Raw genomic sequence first — 25147 nt, 5'->3', positions numbered from 1 at the left:
GGATTCAATTTAATATTTAATCCAGCACTCAGGGTCCCCGGGCGCAAAGTGGGCGGCCAACAAACAAACGTAGGAGAGGCATCTCAGTGAATGGATCATCACATTGTTTAAATGCCAATGTTTAAAGCTGCTCTGTTGCTTGATTCGCTTGATGTTCGCTGAGAAAGGGCAGGCAGAGCGGGCAAGATTGCGCTTTGACACCGTCCGACACGCCATAGCCAAGGTTGGCTTGGTCGCCTCTTTTCTGTGACCATTTATCCAGCATTCCTGCTGTACTACCTACGTAGAAACACACGAGCCCAACCCAAGGCTCGTTGTCTTGCTTGGGTTTCGAAACGAGCACGCGCATGAAACGGCCGCGAGCCCAGGCCACACATACCATGCCATGCCCTGCGCACAGTACTACGTAGTAGGTTCTTCCTCGGCTCTTTTGCCTGGGTCTCTCGCCCGTGCCCACGCTGCTCTCTCTCTCTCTCTCTTCTCCTGCTCCCGCAATCCCCAAACACCCAGCGTAGCAACTTCGTCACTCGGGAAAGGGGCGGTGCCTGGTGTTGAGCGAGGCGCCGTTCCGCACCAACCGCCCCGAACGGGCAAGGCGCGGTCCTTTTTCCCCCGTCGTCTCTCGGTGGTGAACCACTCGCCAGTTGCCACCCGCCCGCCGAGATTTCTTAATTAATTAATTACAGCGAGCGGAGGGGAGCGGAGGAGGCCACGGGATAGGTCCAACGGTCGGGTGGTAGGGGTTTGCGATATGCGGAATGGGGGGGAAAGGATCTTCCCTCCAGGGATTGATCGACGCCGCAACACGCATTCTCCCGCTCGCATTCGCCCTCAGTTGCTCGCCCTCAGTTGCCCACCCACACGTATACACAGACTGCGCGCCGCTTCTCTCTTCTCCTTCCCTCCTCTACTGCGCCGTTCAACGCCTAGTTCTGGGCTTTGGCCTGCTGTTTCCACGGATATGTACTGGGCGCTGGTGGCCACCTCTCCTACAACCTCCAAGGGTCCTAGCCTGGTCTGCGTCCCCCGTCCCCCCCGTCCTCCGTGCTACAGTCCGATACCATACCCTGACCTAATCATCTCCAATCTGTACCACGTCTTAATTACGTAGCGTCGTCAACTCAGTAGCGCACCTGCTGTAGTCGGAGCCCTGTAAGTTAGTTCGTAGCCCTGTAGTCGTAGTCCCGTTTGGGTGGTTTGGCCTTCCTGCCCATCCTTTTGGCTTGGCGCGGGCCTCTGCCCATTTCCATTTACACCTCATATTGCCCATCCCCGTCCTCTTCTCTCCCTCTCTCACACCTCCACCCTACCTCTCCTCTGCTTCGTCCGTCGCCGTCGTCGTTGTCCTTTTTTCCATCGCAAACCTCAGAGTACCAAGTGACTCTAGCCATTCTTTCAGCAAACCTACGCGAATATCTCTATCGCTCGCTTGACAGCACCCTCGTTGAAATCTCCGCCAGCAATCCCCACCGCCATCGTACAAACCCTGTCCGTGGCTCTGCGTTCCCTGTCGCACCAGATCGTACATTGCAAAATCCTTTCAATCTTCGAAATCGTCGAAATCTTCAGTCAAGATGCTCTTCCGCTTCGCCACCTCCATTGCCCTCGTGGCCTTCGTTTCCCACGTCGCCGCCCAGCCCGAGCCTTACAAGCTGGTCAAGGGCCCCGTCTTGGGCCTCAGCTTCGCTCGTCGCGACACCAACGGGTACCAACCCGAGCAGTCCGTCTGCGGTGACGGCGACACCTGCGCCGAGGCCTGTGGTAAAGGCTATGAGACTTGCGCTTCCAACGACTCTTCCACTCACTGCTACAACCCTGCTGATGCGCAAATCTGCTGCTCCGACGGCTCCGGAAGTAAGTCCCCTGGCGAGCTGAAGAATGCCTTACACGCGCTCTTCTAACATGATGTTATTCGCTGTGCTTGATGCTAACCTCTTCTCCTAGACTCTTGTGATGATGGTTACTACTGCAGTCACGACACCGCCGCTAACACCTGGTGCTGCCCTGACAGCATGAACCTGGTCGAGTGCGCCGCGGCTTACAACGTTGATGGTGCTCTCGTGTCCGACGCCCCCATCACCAGCTCCGCTGAGCCCACGACGACTTCCACCACTTCCGTTGAGCCTACCACTACCTCCACTGAGCCTAAGACCACCTCCACTGAGCCTGAGACCACTTCCACTGAGGCCGAGACCACCACCACTCCCGAGTCCACCTCGACTCCCGTCTCCACCACCTCCAAGAAGGCCTCCACCAAGTCCGTCGTCACCAAGACTGAGGTCGACGATGAGACCACCACCATCTGCCCTACTCCCAGTGCCGGTTACAGCACTGCTTGGACCGGTTCCAACAGCACCGTTACCAGCGTTGCCCCGACCCAGCCCTACGAGACCCCCGCTGCCAGCGGTTCATCGTCAGCCGGAGTCCCTGCCGTCACCACCAGCGTGAACGGCGCCGCCGCCACCGGTGCGAGCGCCCTGCTCATCGTCGCCGCCGGCTTCTTCGCCCTCCTATAAGCCAAGACCCTCTGAAATCAGGCAAGCTCTGTCCAGTGGAAACGTTGGCACTTTCGAGTAGCCCCCAGGACACGACATGCTCATCGTCGCCACGATTTAACGAGTTTCATGATGAAGAGAGCGATGGAGGCTTTAATGGGGATCCGCCAAACCGAAGAAAGAACCTAAAAAAACCTGTTGTGCAATGTTGAACCACACGTGCCCTTCTCACGACATATTTGACTTACAAAGAGATTCCCCTTCAGTTTGCGACCCCCTTCAATCGGAGTTGATCGGCTTGGTGTTTTTGGTAGGAAAAGGAGCACAGGGGGAGGATGGAAGATGAATGAACCGCTCCAAGGGCTTGGGATTTAATAGGTACATGCCTGCCACGTACCTTTACTTAAACATTAGTTTCTATTCTATGCGGCGACGTCAGAGCTTGTCTCGAGCTCGTCTGCGAGTACTTTATATCCTAGTAATTGCCCCGGTAGACAATTTTACTCAACATTGCACCACACATATATACATACACTGCTTTCCCGAACCTGGTGCCACCCGCCGACGTGACGTTGATATTGGATTTGAACGTCATCCGTTACTTAAGCCAGCCGCGCCGCAGGGAACATCTGTGGGGACGCAGCCGCTAAGGCTGGAGCTGTCAACGGCCGTCAGCACAACGGGAATGAACCCTGCGATGGCGGGATGATGTGCGTGCGGCCCGTACCCACCACAGGGCGTAAGCCACCGACAGGGAAGAAAGGGAGACGCGGCATTCATAAATCTTAAATACGAGGAAGGGGGTCATAAAGTTGCATAGTGGATGGATGTGGTCATTACTTTCGAGATGGCTTGGCTGATGAGTTGAGGACTGTGGTTGGCGCCTGGTTACTGGGTGTATATCTGGACTATCACCTACAAGTTGGATGTGCGGATGCGTCTGAAGCGGGTTGGAAGATGATGATGCAGCGGGATGGTGATGGTTCAAGGATGCATACATGACTCCAGCTCAGTCCACACCAGTGTGTTTTAGAACTGATTTGAATGATTTCTTTTCCACGATGCAGAGTTCCTCCGAACCAGGTAGCTTGTTAATACTTGTGTGTGATTCGGAGGGTGGACTGGATGCCAAGGATGTTACGGTAAGCCTGCAGCTTAAGCTCCTTCGATCCGACATAGCAGGGTTAAAGATGCGTCTGCGAGAGAATGAACATGATCTGAGTCTAGGCAGAAATCGATCTTGATGCATGAACCATCCTTGTCGGGGCTACATCCCGAAATGTGACCCGTTGGGGGTTTCTCAAGTCGGCGATAGATGCCACTCGGCACTGATTGCTCGGGAATGGGATTTACAATACTCACATAAACATGAACCGAATCGAGCAACCAAAACGATCGCCCTTGAGTGATAGACATGTCACATTACAGCGACATAGGCTCAAGACACGACGAGGTGTCACTCAACTCGAGTCTGACAGGCCGGGAATCCGGCAGGGTATGATTGTTTCTCTCCCTCATCTAAAGATGTTCCGCGCAAGAAAAATACAGCGGACAAAGGCCCCATCCTCTTGCTACTCGTCACATATCATTACTCGATCTTAGTCCTGACCAACAGTCTCGGGAACCTTCTCCGCATCGTAGCCGAGCTCCGCCTTGAGCTTCTCGACGAGGACGACGTAGCGTTCTTGGGCGGTCTCGGCAGAGATACCCTCGTCAACGAGCTCCTTCCAGGCGCGGTACTTGTACTTGCCCTGTAGGTTCATCATTGTAATTAGTTTCTGCTTCCCTCGAGCCGACCGTAAGCGAATGACGTACCTTGAAGTCGAATGCGCCGGGAGCGGTGACAGTTGAGATGTCCTCGCCGCATCCGACCTTGAAGAGGGCTGTAGGGCGAGTTCTGGTTAGCAGGATAGAAACGGATGGGAGGGGCAAGGGGGAAGTGGGGGAGTGCGAACCGTAGAGCTCGAGGAGCTGGTCGTTGCTGGGCTTCGCGGTCAACTTCTTGGAGTCGACGACGGCCGTCTTGAAAGCTTCGCTCTGGGTAGCCATTGTGAATGGATTGCTTTGTGGGGGATAGCTGGGTGGATGGTGTTTCTGTGAAATGAGACGAAGAATAGAGAGATGGAAGCTGAGCTGTGTTGGGATGGAGATGGAAGATGGAGAACCGAACGGGGGGGGGAGGATTATTGTTGAGGGACGAGTACCTGAGGTGGCGGTTAGCGGGGTCCAACTAGGCAAGTCACAAGCGATTTCGACGGCGGAGGGGGAGGGGTCGCGGGCAGGAGCGAGTGTGACGTCGTGGGTCTCGATTGGCCCAGAACGAGACGGCAGGTGGGCTTGGCAGCTGGAGGGGATTTAGGGATTTATGGATTTACCAGTAGGCCCAGAGGGGCTTCGTTCACGCTGGCTTTGGGATGCGTGCGTACTAACACCACACAACTCCATCACTGACGAGAAGGGGGGGGAATGGGAGGGAAAATAGAGAGGGTACCCGCATAATCTCCATGCAAACACATACAGACACATCTAAACCACATGCCGCGGTTGATACTGACTATATGATCAAGTGACGTAAGGCGGTGGTGGCAGTGGTGGTGTCATGAGCAAGACCCTTCGAGGCATCACCATTACGGCCAACTACCGAGCTAGAATAAGAGCACGCATATAAACAGACCACGCGCAGTGAGGCCACTTCCTATTCGGTCGAATACAGACCATAAACGATCCAGATACTTGTCCGGTAAGTAGCCTTTCCGACACCCTCCCACTCACACGGACATGACAGGTCCTCGTCATACAAGCTACAGCGCACCACCTTCTCCGCCACCGGTCTCGCTCCGAGACTCCGGACCGCACGCTCGGCTTTACCCAACATCCCTCAACTCCATTCCCTCCCAGCACACCACAATACAGTAAAAAGTCCGGCCTGACATCAAATCACCAAAACTACACTTTCCGGTCCTGATCGGCTTCCGCTGGTTTCCTTTTTTGCAACGAGCTGGAATATACAAAACAGGTCTCATGGGGAAAACAGTCGTCGTGTTGGGCGGCTCCCTCGGCGGTCTGGCCGTCACACATCGCTTACTCAAGTATACCCAACCACATGAGGAGGACTTGAAAGTCATTCTTGTCTCAAAGGTACGCAAGCCTGAATATTTTCTATATGAGTTTACCACACGCTATTTTCATAATATCGCCAGCACAAGACTGACATCCCACAGAACAGTCACTTTTACTGGAACCTTGCCTCCGTTAGGGCGATCGTGCCCAACCTGATCAAGGACGACCAGATCATTGCCCCGATCCGGCCCGGTCTATCGCAATACCCTGCCGGAAGTGTTGAATTCATCATCGGCGCCGCTATGGCTGTTGATGTCGCATCCCGTACCGTGCAGGTCGACACTGGCGCCGACGGGTTGTGCGTGCTCACCTACGACCACCTCGTTCTTGCAACCGGCGCCAACGCCGCAGACACAGACCTCCCATGGAAGGCCTGCGGCTCACACGATGAACTAGTAGCCAACCTCCATCGCACAGCCGAACAGGTTGGTGCTGCAAAGCACATCGTCATCGCCGGCGCGGGAGCAACAGGCGTTGAGGTGGCAGGAGAAATCCGCTTCGCATTCCCCTCCACAACCGTCATCCTCGTGTCCTCGGGTTCAAGCCTCGTCGGCGGGGACTCCATCGCGTCAAACGCAGAGCGAGAACTCCGACGCCTGGGTGTCGAGATTCGAAAGGGAGTACGAGCGGAAGAGGCAACGCCGACGCCCGATGGCAAGACCCGGGTAGTGTTGTCGGACGGCGAAGAGTTAACGACGGAATTGTACCTGCCGACTATGGGGCTGGTGCCGAATACTGACTTCTTGCCGTCCGAGTGGCTGAATGAGCATCGTTATGTGGACGTAGACGATGAGATGCGCGTGAAAGGCGCGGAAAATGTGTGGGCTGTTGGCGATGTCATCTCGAAGCCGCGGGCGAGTGTGATATGGACTGAAGCACAGGTAAGCAACCTCTTCTTTCTTTTTAGTCAAGGAACCATCCAAAGGCTGACAAGTACCTAGGCGGCCGGTGTGGCAAACAACATCGACCTCATGTTCAAAGGCGAGCCTCTTGAGTATGTCAAGGGCCCAGCAGTGGACGCTTTCCTTTGCTCGATAGGCCGATCACGCGGAGCCGGTCGACTCGGCCCTGTACCTGTCCCATCCCTTGCGGTATGGGCCATCAAGGGCCGCACGTTGGGTATGGAACGTACATCCAAGTACGTGGACGGGAGCATGTGGTGATACCCCCTTTATGACTAGAGCAACGCCCGATATACCATTAAAAAGCGCCGTATTATTCCTACAAGCCATGCAGCAAAACCACACCACCACTCCAAAGATGCAAGTTTCGTCTATCCTCGCCTCTCATCCTCAATCTCCCGTCGGATTTGTTCCAGGATCTGCTCCCGCGACCGCAGGTGTCCCTCCAGGCCATCCACCTGCTCCTGGACCGTCTGGAGATCTTCCGATACGCTCTTTAGGCTCCCGCCCACGGCGCTCTTGCCTGTGCCCTCCTCCAGTTCCTTCAGTTCTCTCCGCTTGTAATCCAGCAGCTGGTCTAACTCCTTCTTGACGAGCGCGGGCTTGGAGTCGCGCTTGCCTCCTTTTCGACGCTCCGCAATCTCCTCCACCTTCTTCATCTTATCCTCTAGCTCCTGGAGCTTGCGCTTCAGTCGGACCTCCTCCCAATCCTCCGTCTTCTCTGTTGAAAAGTCCGTGCCCGCTGACTTGAAGCCGCTGCGGCCCAACCGCGTCAGGTATTGGTCGCCAAACTTGGCCTTGCGGCCGGTGCTCGTCGTCTCGTCGGCCTTTGTTGCCCATCGGGAGTTGGCACCTGTTCGCTGGTTATCGACCTGGTAGTCGATCTGGTTGCGCTCGAAGCTCGAGCGGAGAGATGCAGGTACGGTGCGGGGAATGCGGAAGCCCTCGTGACGGTAGTTGAGAATATGCAGAAAGGCAAGGCATGCGTCCTTGTTGATTGTCGATCCGGCGGAGGGGTTAATCAGATTCCAGGCAGAACGGACATCAGTGTCGGGGACGTCGAGTGATTCGTAGAGACTATCAAGAGTGTTGACTGTCACATGTTAGTCAAATCGGTGGTAGGACAGGTCTCGGGGCACAAACAGGCAACCTCGCCGCGCATGTCCCGGTTCTCCTGGTAGATCTGTTCATATTTGGACTTGTCCTGAGGCTTCATGTACCACTCAAACCCGTCCTTGAGCCCGAGGGCTTCGTCGTCATCCTCCACTTGCTCAAACTGAACTTGCTTCCCCGTGATCGCTCGGCTCGCTTGTACGAGATGAGCCTTGGATTCGGGCACCAGCCAGTCGGGTAACGTCGTCGGTACGTCGGCGTATTCCTACTCTTGGTCAGCCGCTGTGTGACAATCGTTCATGCAGCGTCTCATTGCGTCCATACCCCGTTGAGAATGTCAAAAATCACTCGCATCGCGACGCAGAACTCCTCAAAGTCGAGGTTGCCATCGTTGTCCACGTCCGCCAGGTCCCACACCCGCTCAAGCTGGTCATCGCGCAGTCCGCTGTTCTTGAGCACGGGGGCGGCCTGCTCGCCAGTCAGAAACTTGCCGCCGCCTGTCCGAGTGGAGAAGATGTTCCAGTAGGTCTCGATTTCTGCCGCCTCGATCTTGGGAGCCATAGTTGCGGTGGGCCAGCTCGCGGCGATGCTAACGACGCTGGAAGAGGCGGGTTGTTGATGAATTCGACGTCCGGGAGCCGCGGTCGCTTTCTGTGAGCTGTCGCAAACTATTGTACGTCCGGCAGCCGCGTAATGTCGGACACTGGAGAGGGATGACGGTGGCGATGGGCGTAAGGTTGTTAATGACGAAGCTCCCCAGCCTCGCTTGGGTTGATTCCCCTGATAGCAAGGAGAGCAGCTCCACGAACCCCGCTTGGGGAATATCCGATTTAGCGCATAATCTCGTATGCTCACCACCATCGATGTACCACCCACTCGGGTCATAATCATCTTCTATCACACTTCTTTACTCTTATCAACAGATGCGAACATGGGCTTTTCGTTTTCAACGGGGGTCTCATCTCCTTGGTGATGTGCAGTTGCTCCCTCCCCAGTACTAACCACCCTCACGCTACCACATGTCCCGGTTGTACCTGTCACGTTTCGATTTCAACTCGACGCACTCGCTAGGTACCTAGGCGAGGTAATCCGTTGATATTGCAGAGACTTCCGGAAGAATCGGGTCAGCGTGGTACCGCGGTGGTAGTGGGGTTTACTCTCGGCCATCTACCAGTCTACCCACGACTACGAGGTTTCCAGATGCCGAAAACGAATGTCACATTGCGAGTGCGATAGGGCATCGGATGCAAGGTGCATCTACCAACCACAACTGATGGAGGCAGATTGTGGGGTTGGGCGGTCCAGTATCGTTCTTTGCAGTGCTCAAGATCGGGTTCAATACAGCGATTCATGCTGTCGCGTCTCTCGGATCGAGTGTTGATAAGTGCCCGGAGCCTGCGCAACCGGAAGCCGCCGGGAGTTGGCGTCTAAGCCGGGAACGCTGACTTGGATATCCCGAACACTGCACAGTGACAACCCCACCAACCGAACGATTATGCAAGGCATTGATTTTTGCTTCCGAATACGCAGGCGACGAGGCTTTTATTGTACCTGGGGCCAAGGCACCCCTCTGCAGCCAGGATGATTGGAGACCCAGCCCAGACTGAGATGTCATGATGCCAGAGCAGTGAATGAGCTATTCCCAGGCCAGCTTCACCGAGGTGGCTGACTAACCAGCAGGGATCAATGTTGGGCCCTACTGCCTGTTAGGGATGAAGTGCCCCCAGAGGTCCAGGAACGGGACCCCAGTGGACGGTTTCAGTGGAGCCCCAGTGGGCGCTGGGCGGCTGGCGACGATGGAGGGGCAACCCGCCTACGACTCTGGAGGGGTTCCAAATGACTTTAAATTGAGCCTTGGAGACAGACCGACTAGCCTCTTCTCTCCTGGACCCATTGCTCGCACTGCATCGCACTACTACCCCTTTGCGACGTACTCCTCTGCTTCTCTCGCCCTCTACGTCCTGCAGAACCTCTGCCTCTATCGCAATGTCGACCACCACCACCACTACCACCGAGGCCCAGCCCATCACGGCTGAGGCCATGCTCCGCCTCTTCCCCGACATTGACGCCAGCTCGGAGCCCCTGTCCGGTCACGATGAGGAGCAGATCCGCCTTATGGACGAGGTCTGCATCGTTCTCGACGAGAACGACAAGCCAATCGGCACCGCTAGCAAGAAGATCTGTACGTGCAGCCGCGTCCGTCCACAGCCTCGCAAGAGCCATATCGCCGCGTCCATCGCAGTCGGTTGCTAACATGCCTCGGACTAGGCCATCTCATGACCAACATCGACAAGGGTCTCCTCCACCGCGCATTCTCCGTCTTCCTCTTCAACGACAAGAACGAGCTGCTTCTGCAGCAGCGCGCCACTGAGAAGATCACCTTCCCCGACATGTGGACAAACACGTGCTGCTCCCACCCCCTTCACATCCCCACGGAGACCGGCTCGACCCTCGCCGACTCCATTGACGGAGTCAAGCGTGCTGCTCAGCGCAAGCTTGACCACGAGCTTGGAATCAAGAAGGAGCAGGTCCCCTTCGAGGACTTCAAGTTCCTGACCCGAATCCACTACAAGGCTCCCAGTGACGGCAAATGGGGCGAGCACGAAGGTACGTCTATGGCCCATGTCTACATGGCTACGCAGTGAATTTGTCAACCAACTAATTCGCCCAGTGGACTACATCCTCTTCATCAAGGCGAACGTTGACCTTGATGTCAACGTCAACGAGGTCCAAGCCACCCAGTACGTCAGCGCGGACAAGTTGAAGCAGCTGTTCGAGGACCCCACCCTCAAGTTCACCCCCTGGTTCAAGCTCATCTGCAACTCGATGCTCTTCGAGTGGTGGGAGAGCCTCGACTCGGGTCTCGACAAGTACATGAACGAGCAGGAGATTCGACGCATGCTGTAAGCCAAATACGAATTTCTGAAGTTAAAAAGTCGGAGCAATGAGGACGGCAGACGGGATGGTTCCGTAGGTGTAGGAGGAGAGACACATGTGGTTGATAGTTTTGTTCGCGGTTGATCTGCATAGATATCCACTCTCATGGCCCTCGAGAGATGTCCCTCGGACGGAGAGCCGCTTTCTTAAATTTGACGTCGTCCACCCGCTGCCCGCCCGCTGCCCGCCCGACCCGCTCAATGACTTGAAGATCAGCCGGTGGGACATGGCTGGAGAGAGTCGCCGGACTCGCCGAAGCTCTATCACCACCGGCATCCGAGGGAATGATGTGGCCGCATGCCGAAGATCCGTCTCTCAACTCCGCTCGGTCCCATTCCCACATACGAGGTGCAGCAACGTACCGGGCCGTGGCGAGCCGTCGACATGCAACCGGAGCAGAGTAGCGCCGTCACCTGGATCCTTGCAGACGCCGAGCGCTGCAATCGACAATCACGACGGCTCCGCTAGCTTGCCGGGCCTCGATGATAGGCAGCCGGGAGCCCTTGGCGCCGCGGAGTCTGTCTCACGGCTTCCCGTCGTCTCGGTGGCTTGGGCTTCTCTTTGTGCGTCTGCCGCCCAACCTCTCAACCCCACGGTTTGGACGAGTCGTTGTCTTCCCACCACGCCCGTCCGCCCACGTCAATGGGAGCCACATCCATTCGCTTCCCATTCTGTAACTAGCCACATACGCTGCGGGGGGTGAAGCCCTGGGACCGGCTTCACGAAGGGCTCGCCTGACCTGTCAACCTGTCCAACACGGTGACGCCGCAGCGCAACCCCCACCGGTCATGCGTGCCCAGGCCTTGTTCTCACCAAAACCATGTCTTACAGCAAATCGCCCAACCGTGTGCTTCTGCAACCCTGACTCGCAAAGGCAGCTTCACCCCACGAATGCCCACGAATGCCCGCGAATGCACACGAATGGCCGGCCCGGTGACGAGCCAATCGTGCTCGCAGCCATGTCTAAGCGTTGCCGTATCTAGGCGCGGGACCTCCCGGCACTTCCACCGACTACTTAACCCTTGGCCCCGGGTTGCCTATCTCCGCCTCTTTCTTCCCTCCGTCACCTGTCTCGACACTCAACAGTCCCTGGTTTCACTAAGCATCCTCAAAGGAAATCTCCCAAAGCCACCCTTTCAGCCGGGAACGCTTGAGAGAACCTCCAGCTCTGTGTCTTGCTACTGTTGCCACTTGCCTGATTGCTACCCCAACGCCTCTCCGCTCCAGCTTCGTCCCGTCTCACCCTCTCACCCTCTCACCGTCTCTCCGTCTCTCCGTCTCTCCGTCTCTGTGCCCAAACCTGCTCCCCCGCGGCTCTACAATCTGCGATCCTGAACAGCATCGCTAGCTATCCCGTCGAGCCTTCGAACCCTACTACCTAAGCCCGCCTTCGAGAGCCTGGCCCGCTCCCACACCACATTGATGTCGGTTGAACTCCGCGCCAGCCTTAATTGCCTGCGTCATCCTTCAAGGTTTACGCCTCTCTCCAGAAGTCAGCTCTCGCAAGTCCATACGGGCGATAGTATCCAGAATATACAATGTGAGTCTAGGCCTTTAGTTGCGAGCCGCTTGCTTAACACGCCGCGCGGCTCTTAGACCGTTCAAGTACCGAGTAAAGCATCCGGCCCACCATGGACAATTTAAATGGGAAGACGGCCCTTGCCGACTGGCGACGTCACTCTCTCGTGCCGCCATCCTGGGAGGACACTGTCCGCGTTGTCAGCATTGACGAGAGTGCTGCGGCCGGCCGGTCGTTGGCCCACTCGTTTGCTACGGATGCAATGAGCCGCTATGTCCTCGATGGAGATGACATGGCGGATTACTCGGATGAGCACAAATGGAAGCTCCACGTCGACATCATGACTTATATGGTCGCTGGCCACGTCTACAAGGGCGTCGTCACGGCCATCGGGCCTGACTATGATGCCGTAGCTCTGTGGTATGTAGCTATCCGTCCCTTCTAAGTGGCGAGGAACATCAAATGCTCACACTCAATGCTCTCGAGATAGGCTGCCTCCGGGTAAAAACATGGAAGACTGGTGGACTGTCTTTCGGAGTGGCATGTGGAGGTTGTGGTATCAGCTCTCGCCCGAGGGTCGCAGACGCTACTTCGACGAGATGATCCCCGTCTTGAACCACACCAAGGAAGAGGTCATGGCGGATCGGGATAGTGAGTGCTACTATCTTGTCTACCTCGGAACGAAGCCCAACGCGAGAGGCAAGGGCTATGCCGGAAAGCTCATCCGCGCCATGATTGAAAAGGTTGATTTTCCACAGCGTCCCTCATGAACGACTTACACCTCGTCTCCCCTCATCCAATGCCCTCGCAAATCACCCCTGGAGTGATATGGATTCGTCACTAACGCATCCCGTCTGTAGGCCGACGCTGAGAACCGCCCGGTGTATCTCGAGTCCAGCAATGAACTCACCAACGCGTACTACGCCAAGTTTGGCTTCGAGGTCAAGCGGATCGTAGTGTTTGAGCGCGGCCGTGACCCTGTCCAGCTGTACATCATGGTTCGTGAGCCACAGGCTCCGAAGCCAGAGTACTCTGCCGCGCCAGTCCTCCTCCCCGCCCTTGGCGGAGTGAAGGTCTAGCAGCGAGTGGTCGGAGAGGCTTGAGGTTTGAAGAGGAGGAGTTTGATGGGAAGGGAGATTGAACGGAAGATTGACAGGAAGATTGAAAGGAAGATTGAACAGAAACTGTGTGGAAATGGGTGCGATGGCCTGGGTGAAGCTGGCCATGGCTTGGTCGGTTGACCACATTCATTCACTTTGAACGGTTGTTGATTTTGAACGACGTAAGACGTGCGGAAGCCATTAGGCTTGGACACCCACGTCAATGACGGTCTTTACCGCTGCAATATCTCTATTCATGTTGTATTCGGCAGTGCACCGACTAGCTCCAGTCATTCATTAGCAGAAAATAAATAGTCATTCCCTCATAAGCTGGACCGCCTATATCCTTGAACACCTTTTAACCAGCTTTGTACCCTGTAACAGTTGACACGTCCCATGCTCACTGCCCTCTCTTCAAGACCTCAAGCGCGCCGCTCAGTATTCCAGAATCGCCCACGTCTCGTCGTCGACAGTTGTGTAGATTAGACCCTGTCCGAGCAACTCATCGGCGCCAGTTAGGACATCCCTCACAGACATGCTAGTCGAGTTGGTGATGACGTTGAGATGGATGCCTTCATTTCCGCCAGGTGTGTCGTTCATGAAGTTGAACATCTTCTTGGCCGGGGCGGAGCAGCCGGACAATTTACTGTTTGCTTGGCTAGCGTTACCGCCAGTTTGGTCATTGTATCCGCCACCATCGACGAACATGCTGTCTCCCTCGCCGTTGGCACCGTTCGCTCCACCAAGAGGTCCCTTGGTGAAGTAGAGGTGGACGTAGGTGGCCTCGAGGAGGTGGTAGTTGACCTCGTTGGGGTCGGACACGGGGCGGATAACGTGGGCACCGACGTGACGCTTGTTGAAGGACTTGAGGCGGCCCCAGATGCGAACATGGGAGTCGAGCTCGTACCCAGGGTCAGCATCATCTTGCTTGTCGGCGTCTATCCACTTCTTGACCTCGATCTGGCCGGTGCCGTCATCGATCTTGAGGGTGATGGTTGTGGGTTGCGGGTTCACGTTACGGACTTGACCAACGAAGGTGATCTGGGTGACGGGGGAGCCGTCGATGCGGAAATCGGCGCCGGCGTAGGCCTCCTCGGCGTCGAGGATTTGCTTGATTGTGACGGGGCGCAGAGACTCATCTTGGTAAGACTGGACGTATCGAGGATCTCGTCAGCAACTGAACGCTCGCTTGGTGGATGCGTCAGGGAGAGGATCATGGCATCCGACATACCTTGCCACCACCGCCACCTTGGCTGCCCTGCTGTGAACCGCCTGCGAAGAAGCCGCCAGAGTCGTCACCGCCCTGAGCACCGTATGCGGGTTTTGAGTATCCTCCGTATGCAGCTGTCCGGTTTAGGTTAGTAGATGTCCACGGTGTGGTTCAGGAGTGGTGGTGGGCATACACATTGTGGTAGTTGGCGGAGGTTTTGGTAGATGTAAAAGCAGTAAGTGTCACACAATGAAGGAGACGCGTGAAGTCGCGACTTGGTTTAATGGATGGTTGCCCCGCGATTCGCGTCCGAACAGTGGGGCATGGACTGGAGAGCCTTAGTCATCCCAGTAGCCGCCGCCTGGAGCTCCAAGCCGAAGGTGCTTGAGCACGTGCGCCTTTCAGTCTCGGCGCATTCTTCCTCAGCTAATCAGTGCGGCCCGGACATGCTCCCGGCGGCGGGTAAGTAAGTCAGTCCACTCTGAGATGCTCACATGAACGACTGTGCGGAGCGGCCTCAGCAGAGACCAGCAAGCTGAACGCAGTAATTAAGCTGCATGGCGCGTCAGTCTCGGATCAGGCTGATGATTCGATTTATCAATCGTTATGCAATGCGCTCCTGCACGTCTCCAACGGCGCGGGTGGGCTTGCATCCCGTGAGCGGAACGGACGGGATCGATTCGCGAGTCCTGGATCAACGACCGTGGTCCCATGGAACATGGTCGCATCTGGGAGAAATCCTGGGGCAATTCCGATCCCGAGCCAGAATGCCGAAGTCGGTTCTGGTGCGACTTTCACCGGGTCCTAGGCCCAGACTGCGTTTGTTTATGCGTAATTACGTCCGTCGATAGCTGTGCTGCTCTCGCAATGCACAATTAGCCTCGGCAGCGAAGTGGAACGAGGCACTGTAGCGCTGCACCCCGGCTTCGGCCTCGATCCCCGTGTTTCCAGCTTTCCCGCGACCGGCCGCCGACAACTTGACATCTGACATCAACCTCCTCCACCTTGTTTGCTGTGCCCCATCCAAACAGCATTCCCCGTCCATCTCAAGTACTTCTTCCCGTGCATCCCGCAAGCCCTTGTCTTTTTCCTTTTCCCGCTCACTCACCTCTGCATCGCTGTCCTTCCTATAAGCCTTGATTCCGTCATGGGGAGATCTCAGACCGCGACCCTTCCCCTGATCCCGCTCGCGCGCGGCACCATCCTCCTCCCCGGCCTCGTCCAGCGCATTGCAGTCAACTCCAGCCGTCCCGATATCCCCGCTCTCCTCGCCCACGTCTACGAGCGCGCTGCTACCAAGGGCCCCGATGGCCGCATCGATGGCGTACCCATCGCCTGCGTCCCCGTCTCCTCGCCCCTAGTCGGCCCCAACGGCCAGCTCCTCATCGGCGATGCTGAGGACATCGACAGCTCACAGATCGAGAATATAAACCCAGGCAGTGCCAAGGAGAAGGATCTCTACAACTTTGGTGTTGCCGCCAAGATCATTGGCATCGATGGAAGGGGCACCGGAGAGTTCGCTCTGCGCGTCGAAGGCACCTCGCGCATCCGTGTCGATAACATCACTCGGGAGCGGCCCTTCTTCGAGGCAAAGGTCACATACTTTACCGATGATAGTATGTCCAAGTCAACACGGCCCAGTCTTCGTCGGAACTTACTAACCGTCTCGTAGTGGCATCCCCTCCCGACAAGCAGCTTCAAGACCTCTTCGCCCTCCTAAAAACCCGATCGCGAGAACTAGTCACCATTCTGAGGATTTCGTCCCTCCTACCTCGAACCAAGGGCGGCCCCGTCCTGTCGCCATTGATAACCAAACGATTGGATATGCTCATTATGAGGAAGGAAATAAAGGATGCTGGACTGCTAGCCGACTTCATGGCCAACCTAGTTGAGACTTCGCACGAGGAGAAGCTCGAGGTCCTCGCCGCGCTAGATGTCAAGGTACGCCTGACCAAGGTCATTGAGCTGCTTGAACGTCAGGTCGGAGGCATCAAGAACAACTTTAAGATCACCACATTCGCCGCCATGCCCGTTACCATCTTGGATCGGTTGAATGAGAACCAAAACCGAAAGGGCAACTCGCTACCTCAAATTCCGGGCATGTCATTTGTTCCTCCGTCTGGACAATTCCCTCCGAACAATGATCAAAATGACGATCAAGAAGCCAACGAACTAGACGAACTCAAGCGGAAGCTTCAGAATGCCAAGCTCCCTCAAGAGGCTGCCAAGACCGTAGACAGAGAGATGCGGCGATTACAAAAAATGATGCCAATGAACCAGGAGTACCAAGTTACCAGAAATTGGTTGGAAACCCTGTCGGAAATTCCCTGGTCGACCCTCACCGATGATCGTCTTGGCCCAGAAACGCTGCACAAGGCCAAGAAGCAGCTTGACGAAGACCACTATGGCCTTGAGAGCGTCAAGAAGAGGCTGATCGAGTATTTGGCGGTTTTGAGACTGAAGCAGTCCATCAATGACGACGTGGATGAGAAGATCAAGAAGGCCGAGGAGCACATGGACAAGCCCAAGGAAGGAGAGGATGGGAATGCTGATGCGAACCCAGCTGCCGAGGACACAAGCCGGCCAGAAATCGCTAAGCTCCAGATCCTCAAGTCCCAGCGCCAGGTGGACAGGTCCCCCATCATGCTCCTGGCGGGACCCCCTGGTGTTGGCAAGACCAGTCTTGCTAGGTCCGTGGCGACGGCCTTGGGACGCAAATTCCACCGCATCTCTCTTGGTGGTGTCAGAGACGAGGCCGAGATTCGTGGCCACCGAAGAACCTACGTTGCGGCCATGCCTGGCCTCATCGTCCAGGGTCTGAGGAAGGTCGGTGTTGCCAACCCTGTCTTCTTGCTTGATGAGATCGACAAGATTGGGCAAGCCAGTATTCACGGCGACCCCTCGGCGGCCATGCTCGAGGTTCTCGACCCCGAGCAGAATAGCAACTTCCAGGATCACTACGTTGGAATGCCCATTGACCTTTCCAAAATCCTATTTATCGCCACAGCCAACAGCTTGGACACAATCCCAGCTCCTCTCCTGGATCGAATGGAGACCATCTACATTCCTGGCTACACTACTCTCGAGAAGCGTCACATTGCGATGCAGCACCTGATCCCCAAGCAAATCAGGGTCAACGGACTGGCCGAAAGCCAAGTCGCTTTCAACCAGGATGTTGTGTCCAAGATTATCGAGTCCTACACTCGTGAATCTGGTGTCCGTAACCTTGAGCGTGAGATCGGCTCGGTCTGCCGTGCCAAGGCTGTTGAGTTTTCAGAAGCAAAGGACGGCGGACATGCCAACGACTATCAGCCGGCCCTCACTGTGGATGACATTGAGAACATATTGGGTATCGAGAAGTACGAGGAGGAGATTGCTGAGACGACGAGTCGTCCCGGTATCGTGACTGGCCTCGTCGCCTACAGCTCTGGGGGTAATGGCAGCATTCTGTTCATCGAAGTTGCTGACATGCCTGGCAACGGACGTGTCCAGCTCACAGGAAAGCTTGGTGATGTTCTGAAGGAGAGTGTCGAGGTGGCCCTGACTTGGGTCAAGGCCCATGCATTTGAGCTTGGTCTCACGCCCGAGCCAACTACCGACATCATGAAGGAGCGCAGCATCCACGTCCATTGTCCCTCAGGCGCCATTCCCAAGGATGGCCCCAGCAGTGGCATCGGCCAGGCTGTGGCCCTGATTTCTCTATTCTCAGGCAAGCCAGTGCCGCCGTCCATGGCCATGACGGTAAGTTTTTGGCGGATTCCTTGGCGAACGACATTTCGATGTGCTAACACTTGTTGTGCTACAGGGCGAGATTTCTCTCCGGGGCCGAGTTACAGCCGTCGGAGGTATCAAGGAAAAGCTCATCGGCGCCCTTCGAGCGGGCGTCAAGACGGTGCTACTCCCCGCCCAGAACCGCAAGGATGTCAAGGATCTACCGCAGGAGGTCAAGGATGGACTCGAGATCCTCCACGTTAGGTGAGCACACATCCCCTGTCCCTTACAGCTTCGGCACCGGCGCCCTTGTGACACCGCCCTCCCGCCGATGTTTGTCATACCCCGAGCACGGAACTGGTGTTACTAACACATGTCTCGCACAGCCATATCTGGGAGGCGATACGCCTCGTCTGGCCCGATTCGCATTGGGCGGACGACAGCAACTTCCGGGGCATCGAGCCTCGGCTGTGATGAAGTCTGCAGCAACCCCTCATCCGGGCGCCTGCGCCTGCGTCTTCCTGCCGACGCCTCGCCCATGTTCCAGCCTCCGATGTTTCAATGTCTTGTCGATACGCCGAACCTGTTCCGCAGCGTTGAAACGTCTCGTGGCGACAACACAACGCAACGAACCCCCGTTCCAGGGAAGATGGCGACAGCCCCCAGCATGGCCTAATTCAGCCCGTTTTGCGACGCATCCAGCCGGGGACGCGGCTTCCCGTCGTACAAGGGCTCCCCGTGATCCCACGTTGTCCTTCCCTCGGTGCCAAGGGCGCCTCACACATGCACAGACACACGCTCTCCTCTCTCTCTCTCTCTCTCTCTCTCATTTAATCTGCGACCTGCAGCATCGAGACAGCAGGTGTGGCGTTCCGGATCAAATTGTGTCGAGGAAAGCACCGACTCGTCTATCTCCTGAGCGGGGACTGCGGAGCGTGTACAGCAAGGTGACGGCAAGCGAGCAGGGAGCCCTCGTGTCACGCCGAGCCGTCTCAGTTCGACAGTGGACGGGGAAACGAATGGGAATACGTCTTGTCTCTCTGTGTGAGAGCCGGGGAGGAAACCTCGTTGCACATGCGCTGGGTGAGTCGCGTCGGAGAGGGCGCGTGGTGCGAGTGTCCTCTTGCACGAGAGGGCACAACCTATGCCAGGCACCAGAGACTCGGCACGCGGGTAGCAGGATCACGGCGTGGATTAGCGAGGGCAGGTGTTTTGGTTTGACGCAGAGGGACTTGAGGATATTTCGGGGGCGTTTTGTGTATTTCCTCGTCATGATGGCCTCTTCTCAATGGCCTCGTCTCGAGTCCATTACCCTATAGTATGCCATTTAATACGTAGCATAAATATTTCCCCAAGTATATTGAATATGCACATTTTTTGGGGCTCGCAGCATCGACGAGCATACCGCGATTGTCACCTGTTAGACATGTCTTGAGAATCGATAATGCGGTAGCTGCAGAGCGCCCCTATTAACGCCGGCGTCAACGTGTCCGAATCAAGCAAGGCTGGGCATGTTAGTCAAGGTCGGTCCCATTAGGCGTCAGCCGCGCTCAGTCCCTGCACCGGTAGATCCAGTTCTCACGACGCCATCCCCCTGACTTTCACGGCCTGGACCAAGATCGACGCCGAATGCCAATCACATCACCTTTTGGGTCCCGTCGATGACACCCCGGCCGCTCGATAGTCTGCCTTCGTTCCTTCAGCGAACGCCTTCCCACGGACTGAGACAGGCAAGGTGGAGCAAGGAGGTGGCATCGGAGAAGGGCGGTTTTGCTTTTTGCTTCCACCTGTCATATTGCTAAAGGAAAGGTCTCGACTGGGGCAAGCAGAGCTAGTTCGGCTCGCTCCACCGTGTCAAGCTGCACTGCGCTCTCGGTGCTACTTTCGTGATAGTTACTTACCCAGGGGAGAGAAAGAGAAAGAAACTGCACGACATGGCCGGACCGCTTCGTCGGGGTCCAGAGAATGGCCCCCTTTCCCTTTTTACTGTCAAGTGTGGGAAACAAGAGACACTCACATGCGTAGTACCTTGGCGGAGGTCTCAGCTGAAGGCATGTCGACGACCCATGTGGTTTCTCCACCGTTGTTTCTGCGAGAGCCAAGCTAATGTGGCCGAGAGACATGCAAAGTGGGCGAGGAGAGACTTTGCTTTTGGGGGGTGGGAGCGTCAAGGACAAAGCCGGGGAAGGCTGGACTGAACTGGGCAGTGATTGCTGAGCCGCCACTGCAGAAATGACATGTACCGTACTTCCATGATGGGGATCGTCATCGCAAGCGAGGCTTGTTTGAGATATCTTGTAGGTTCGCAGTGACTAGGTGGCGGCGTAGTGTAGGGTAGTCTGCGGTGTTGACTGAGACTCTATGTTCAGATTTGAGATAGTGAACGGTGATTGGGATGTCTGGGATGTTTTCCAGGGCTGGTAGCGCGAGTAGCCTCCCTAGTGTGGCTTCCCTGCGGGCGAGTCGGGTCGGAGCCCAGGCACCTTTGAGCTGCGACCCTGCGACCCTGCGGCAGAGCTCTCGCAGCTCGTCAATCTCATGGCTCCCACGAGCACATCTCCACGACTCATGGCTAGCCAAAAGCAACTGTCACTAAGGCCACATCACATGGACGCCACCCAGCCTCAATATGACAGAGACAGGGAAAACTCGCCAACCTTGCCGGCGGCACAGGGAATGTTCGGAGGAATCAAAGACGCCTCCATCACTGTATCCGCGTTGAAGGTAAATCAATCCACGAGTAAGCACCATCGTGGAACCGTAAGAGCCTATCCCAAACAGAGCTGGAGAGCCGGCTCTAACATACGTGCCTTCTCGTATTTCTTATCGCCATCGCCGAAAGTCAACAAGCGAGACTCGCAAGCGGCCTCAACTTTGCTTCACTAGAACCCCTCGGACACGTCGATGGGACATTGCAGGTTCATCGTGGCTCCGTGCACGGGGATACGGCGATACCTAATCGTGACTCGGACCTTGCCTATAGCATGCATCGGCCTGTCACTTATACCGCACGCCAGTAGGCATCATGATCGGCCCTAGCCCTATCACCCGCCTCTCAACAGCCGGTTCGTCTCATCTGTCACAAAGTCTGTGTCTGTCTCTGGTTCTTGGCCCGATCGTCCGTAGCTGAGCATCGCGCGTCGGCGACCCAGCCAACGAAGGAGCATGCAGGAGACCACTGATGCTGGCGCCCGGTTCCATCTGCAGCACACAGGCGCGTCCCAAAACTCCGGGCCCTTGATCGTCGTCCGATTATCCTGTGTAGCACATGTCTCGGGCGCGTCATCTGCCGTTGTTGACCATGCGTCACCGCATCAGACCGGTACGTAATGGTGTCTGGGCGAAGGGGAAATCTGCCACGCCGAGAGTAACTCCCATACCGCACATACCAACAGAGTCGCAAGCCGGACCACTTCTGATAGATTTGTGGTAGCATCGAAAGGTTTGCCCCCTGCCGGAGAATAATCGAGACCTCTGCAACGAAATGAGAGCGATCATCCTCCAGGGCCCGACGGGAAAAAAATCTCCGTCTGGCCAGTAAGCGAGCGGACAAGGGGCCGCACTCGATGTGCTGGAGGGAATGGAGGGGCGTGAGAAAGGGATCCCCAGGTGCACTGGCGGAAGGCCCTGGCGGAGTTGGGTATGATCGCGTGCAGCAAAAAGGGATCGCATTGAGGCCTGTGGCAGGGACGCACTACCGAATCAAGGAGAGATGAACCTTCTCCAGTGATGCCGGGAGTGAGCTGCGCTTCAAGTTAATGACGGTTGGGGACCCTGCCCCTGTCGACAACACTCGCATGCGCAGGGGACGAAGCATATTTTGGGACACGGCCTCGTCTCTGCTGGGAAATTTCGTCCGCTTTCTGTCGTTCTGTCGTTGCCAAGCCATCAGCAACAGTGGTGAGAATGACTGCATCAATAGACCCTGCCCAGACTCAAGCTGGATGCGAGGTGACGTTGGGCCGCCGGTGAATTTGCAAAGGTGGAACCTTGGCTATGACGAGACCTCTGAACCCCAAAGCCCATCCTCACAACTAGTGATAGTATCGTCATGTCATATCATGGTGTTCCGGGGGCCCCCATGTCCCGGAAATTTACCTACTAAGTTATGGAGTTTACCAATAGCGCTTCCCGTATCGGAACGGCAAAACGGCTTCAGCCGTCACGGCCAAGGCTGCAGCACGGGCCGAGAGTAGACTTTGGAGTTGTTCATAACCGTCATTGACGAGGCTGGGAAGCAATCCTGGATGGTCACCGGGCCGTCAGAGAGTTCATCATAGTCAGATTCTTTTCAGCTCACCACCAATCTTTTCCAAGTTGGGAGTATTTTAAGATTTTCGAGACCCTCAGCGCGTAGGTTTGATTAGATGAAGTGACATCGTGAATGATCGAAGGGCTGGTCCTGGCTTGCAGGGAATCGACCCTCCCCCTCGAGACTATCTGCTTGGATGTGCCCAGAGTGTCATATTCCAAATCAGCGAGTGACCCCGCTCGTCTCTAAAGAGTTGACCTCATGTCAACTCTGGAGGGTGAGCGACGGGCGGCGAGGTCGAGGCGGCGGCCGCTTACATGGCTGGTCCATGCTGTTTCGCCCTCGCCGTTCCCTTCCGCCGTATCGGGTAATTGGTTGTGCTGCGATTCCAACCGGCGATGATGGATGTACAGTTTTGAACTGTTTAACACAGATGGATTGAAAGGCCTCGACCAAGACACAGCTCTTGGCTAGGCGCTCGTACGATGCCCACGGCGTCTTGCCATTGGTACCGGGAATGGTAGGGAGATCCAGGCGGAAGGATGACGATGCTTTGTCTCTAAATTACATCCCACGCCGCAACTGAATTTCTCATCTCGCTCTCGGATTTGCGAGGGCTGTCAAGACCCCGACCCGCAGTTCTCGGCGACTGACAGCGACGCAGGTCACTGGTTTGACAGGCGGCGATTAACCTAACAAGGAAGCCTGGGCAACTGGGACCCTGGAAGCCCGGGACAAGTGAGAGGCCCTTCTGGATCGGGTGTTATGGACAGCTTGGTTGGTAATGGGAGGCCCGTTGTCGACGATGTCAGGCTGCATGTGGAGAGACAGGCGAGGGTCCACTGCCATGTGCCATGTGTCCGTGTGCCCGTCCATGGATGATGGTTGTCCAGGCGGCGCTTGGGGGAACAAGGAGGAACCCTGTATATCCCTCGTTGAGGGTGTGAAGTCGGGGGTGCTTGCATCGGTGCTGCTCCAGGATTTGTGTCTGTGCGGCACCCGTGGTATAGGTGACGACCTTGGAGGAAGACAGTATGAAGTACAGATTACAGTACCGCCCTGCGCTTTGCGCTCATGGGACTGGAACCAGAGACAATTGGAGGCGCTGGTGTTGGGTGTAGTGCTGGGCCCCCAAGAAATCCACAGCGGCGGCCCGAGTATTTTGTGGCGGCACTGGCTGTCTGCAAGTAAGGGATGACGCCCTAGCTTGGTGCGAAATATCCCCGGTGGATGGCTGATATTGGGACTAGCCACCCAAGGCACGGAGAAAGCCGTCCCGGGGAGTGATCGGCGGGTGAATCTCGTGATATGAGGCTAACAGAGGAGACGAAGGTTGGAGCATGGTGATAACGCAAAGAGCGGTCGAGAGGCATGGGCTGGTCGGGAGGCGCGAGGAGGCGTGGAGGCGCGAGCAGGCGTGGAGGACGGAGTCGCGGAGGCGTGAGAATTAGCACATGGCCGTTGGCTCGGTTGGGCTGAACCCGGAGCTGGCCTCTGCTTCACCCTCCCTTTCCTCCACCCACGAGACTACTGGAACTAGTCAGTCGCAAACCCGCCGTTGGCAGCGTCGATCATTAGGTGCCATTGGTGTCGCTAGGCCAAGCTTTGGGCAGGCGGTTTGCTGGGAGCACTGGCGGAGAAATTCACCATCGTGACTCCGGCGGTGGCAGATTGGCGGATTGGTGGAGTAGTGGCGCGGCTTGCGTCGTGAGGCGTAAGGAGATTCAGGTTCGACCTGATCTGTGCAGGACCGAGAACATCGGCGTCGTCGTCGTCGTCGTCGTCGTTGGCGTCGTACCCCAGTTAGGCGTTGGATGTTAAGTCCGCCGAGAGTTGGCGGGAGTTGCCACCCGCTCCTTGCACCTTCCTCGTATACGGAACACCCATGCTGGCAGGCCTTGCTGGTTGTTGTTGGCTTTTACCTGCCCCCCGGACCCTTTGTAAGCTGTTAACCGTTAGGCAAACGTCAAAGACCTGGTCCGTGGGAACCATGAAGCCTCGGACCCGAAATGAATGGGCACAAGCTACGGCATTGAGTGGTGTCTTCTCTGAAGCTTCGAGGGTCCCAACCGTCGGACCGCGAGAGCTCCTTCTACCATGTTCGTGCTTGCCGGCCGAGGCAGCGTGCGCATCGGGGCCTCGCCTCGCTCTTCATGACCGTGCCCATGACCGTGCTCGCGCTCTCTCCATGTTGATGCCCATGCTGGGGCCCAATGCACGTCTATGCACGTCTATGCTTTGCAATAGTACATACAGTAGTCCTATTCTTGAACGAGGAGAACCAGCCGCGCCGCACATGCCTGCATTCCCGTCAACCTAAAGCAGATGAGGTCATCCGAGGGCCTGGCGAGTTCCGATGGGTTGCGGTCGCCCCTGGAGCCTCACGCCTGACGCCTCACGATGCTGTGCAACCATTCATCGTGTGTCTCGCATCATCCACCCCTTTTGAAGTCTAGCTAGGTTACACATCAACCAAGGGTGGACAAAGTTGGCTGTGCCAATCGAGTCCGATTTCCAGAATTTTACCTTGTAACTTGTCCTTGATACGTCCATAGTCCATCCTCAACTCTAGCCTCAGCCTCTGATTGCTCTTCAGCAAGATTGACTTTCACCACTTACATCATGTCGTTTGCGTCCCCAAAAGCGATATTGTCTGTAAACTTGCGCTTCCAAACCTACGTTGACATGCTTTGCTTCGAAGAATATTATCACCTGATATGTCTCAGACTCAGCGCCACATCCGCCTGCGTGTCCAACGACACGCGAATCATGAAACCCTATGTTTTTT

At 56.2% G+C, this 25147-nt stretch overlaps 11 protein-coding genes across 11 annotated transcripts; 7 read left to right on the top strand and 4 right to left on the bottom strand.

Annotated features, from left to right (window-relative positions):
• Positions 1 to 1574: 1574 nt before the first annotated feature.
• On the top strand, positions 1575 to 2516 carry BGZ61DRAFT_472180 (uncharacterized protein; the record flags this gene model as incomplete). The annotated part of the gene is made up of 2 exons (XM_046248304.1): positions 1575 to 1854; positions 1945 to 2516. 2 exons carry the CDS (start codon positions 1575 to 1577, stop codon positions 2514 to 2516), a joined length of 852 nt encoding a protein of 283 aa, XP_046110575.1.
• A 1577-nt stretch (positions 2517 to 4093) lies between these two features.
• Positions 4094 to 4544, bottom strand: BGZ61DRAFT_472179 (uncharacterized protein; the record flags this gene model as incomplete). Its single annotated transcript, XM_046248303.1, has 2 exons — positions 4094 to 4246; positions 4311 to 4544. The coding sequence occupies 2 exons, from the start codon at positions 4542 to 4544 to the stop codon at positions 4094 to 4096; spliced, it is 387 nt and encodes a 128-aa protein (XP_046110574.1).
• Positions 4545 to 5516: 972 nt separating this feature from the next.
• BGZ61DRAFT_341166 (uncharacterized protein) lies at positions 5517 to 6778 on the top strand (the record flags this gene model as incomplete). Its single annotated transcript, XM_046239381.1, has 3 exons — positions 5517 to 5633; positions 5717 to 6496; positions 6557 to 6778. The coding sequence occupies 3 exons, from the start codon at positions 5517 to 5519 to the stop codon at positions 6776 to 6778; spliced, it is 1119 nt and encodes a 372-aa protein (XP_046110573.1).
• Positions 6779 to 6888: 110 nt separating this feature from the next.
• BGZ61DRAFT_489655 (actin cytoskeleton-regulatory complex protein END3-domain-containing protein) lies at positions 6889 to 8191 on the bottom strand (the record flags this gene model as incomplete). Its single annotated transcript, XM_046250236.1, has 3 exons — positions 6889 to 7610; positions 7661 to 7895; positions 7955 to 8191. 3 exons carry the CDS (start codon positions 8189 to 8191, stop codon positions 6889 to 6891), a joined length of 1194 nt encoding a protein of 397 aa, XP_046110572.1.
• Positions 8192 to 9616: 1425 nt separating this feature from the next.
• Positions 9617 to 10537, top strand: BGZ61DRAFT_341509 (NUDIX hydrolase domain-like protein; the record flags this gene model as incomplete). The annotated part of the gene is made up of 3 exons (XM_046239411.1): positions 9617 to 9812; positions 9899 to 10237; positions 10302 to 10537. The coding sequence occupies 3 exons, from the start codon at positions 9617 to 9619 to the stop codon at positions 10535 to 10537; spliced, it is 771 nt and encodes a 256-aa protein (XP_046110571.1).
• BGZ61DRAFT_85295 (uncharacterized protein) lies at positions 10255 to 11364 on the top strand. The gene has a single exon (XM_046257151.1). It carries the CDS (start codon positions 10623 to 10625, stop codon positions 11268 to 11270), a length of 648 nt encoding a protein of 215 aa, XP_046110570.1. The 5' UTR covers positions 10255 to 10622; the 3' UTR covers positions 11271 to 11364.
• Positions 11365 to 12198: 834 nt separating this feature from the next.
• BGZ61DRAFT_472175 (uncharacterized protein) lies at positions 12199 to 13165 on the top strand (the record flags this gene model as incomplete). Its single annotated transcript, XM_046248302.1, has 3 exons — positions 12199 to 12506; positions 12577 to 12829; positions 12947 to 13165. 3 exons carry the CDS (start codon positions 12199 to 12201, stop codon positions 13163 to 13165), a joined length of 780 nt encoding a protein of 259 aa, XP_046110569.1.
• A 456-nt stretch (positions 13166 to 13621) lies between these two features.
• BGZ61DRAFT_472174 (uncharacterized protein) lies at positions 13622 to 14593 on the bottom strand (the record flags this gene model as incomplete). Its single annotated transcript, XM_046248301.1, has 3 exons — positions 13622 to 14335; positions 14418 to 14530; positions 14590 to 14593. 3 exons carry the CDS (start codon positions 14591 to 14593, stop codon positions 13622 to 13624), a joined length of 831 nt encoding a protein of 276 aa, XP_046110568.1.
• Positions 14594 to 15543: 950 nt separating this feature from the next.
• Positions 15544 to 18581, top strand: BGZ61DRAFT_340346 (ATP-dependent protease La; the record flags this gene model as incomplete). Its single annotated transcript, XM_046239300.1, has 4 exons — positions 15544 to 16012; positions 16069 to 18137; positions 18202 to 18371; positions 18494 to 18581. 4 exons carry the CDS (start codon positions 15544 to 15546, stop codon positions 18579 to 18581), a joined length of 2796 nt encoding a protein of 931 aa, XP_046110567.1.
• Positions 18582 to 19897: 1316 nt separating this feature from the next.
• Positions 19898 to 20677, bottom strand: BGZ61DRAFT_472172 (uncharacterized protein; the record flags this gene model as incomplete). The annotated part of the gene is made up of 2 exons (XM_046248300.1): positions 19898 to 20419; positions 20591 to 20677. 2 exons carry the CDS (start codon positions 20675 to 20677, stop codon positions 19898 to 19900), a joined length of 609 nt encoding a protein of 202 aa, XP_046110566.1.
• Positions 20678 to 24349: 3672 nt separating this feature from the next.
• On the top strand, positions 24350 to 24679 carry BGZ61DRAFT_526811 (uncharacterized protein; the record flags this gene model as incomplete). The annotated part of the gene is made up of 1 exon (XM_046253019.1): positions 24350 to 24679. The coding sequence occupies one exon, from the start codon at positions 24350 to 24352 to the stop codon at positions 24677 to 24679; it is 330 nt and encodes a 109-aa protein (XP_046110565.1).
• Positions 24680 to 25147: the final 468 nt, after the last annotated feature.

Source organism: Ilyonectria robusta (genome assembly GCF_021365365.1).
Source record: "Ilyonectria robusta strain PMI_751 chromosome Unknown BGZ61scaffold_2, whole genome shotgun sequence".
NCBI classification, from domain to species: domain Eukaryota; kingdom Fungi; phylum Ascomycota; class Sordariomycetes; order Hypocreales; family Nectriaceae; genus Ilyonectria; species Ilyonectria robusta.
The sequence above is the reverse complement of the archived record's forward strand: the minus strand, read 5'-3'. Positions and strand labels throughout refer to the sequence as shown.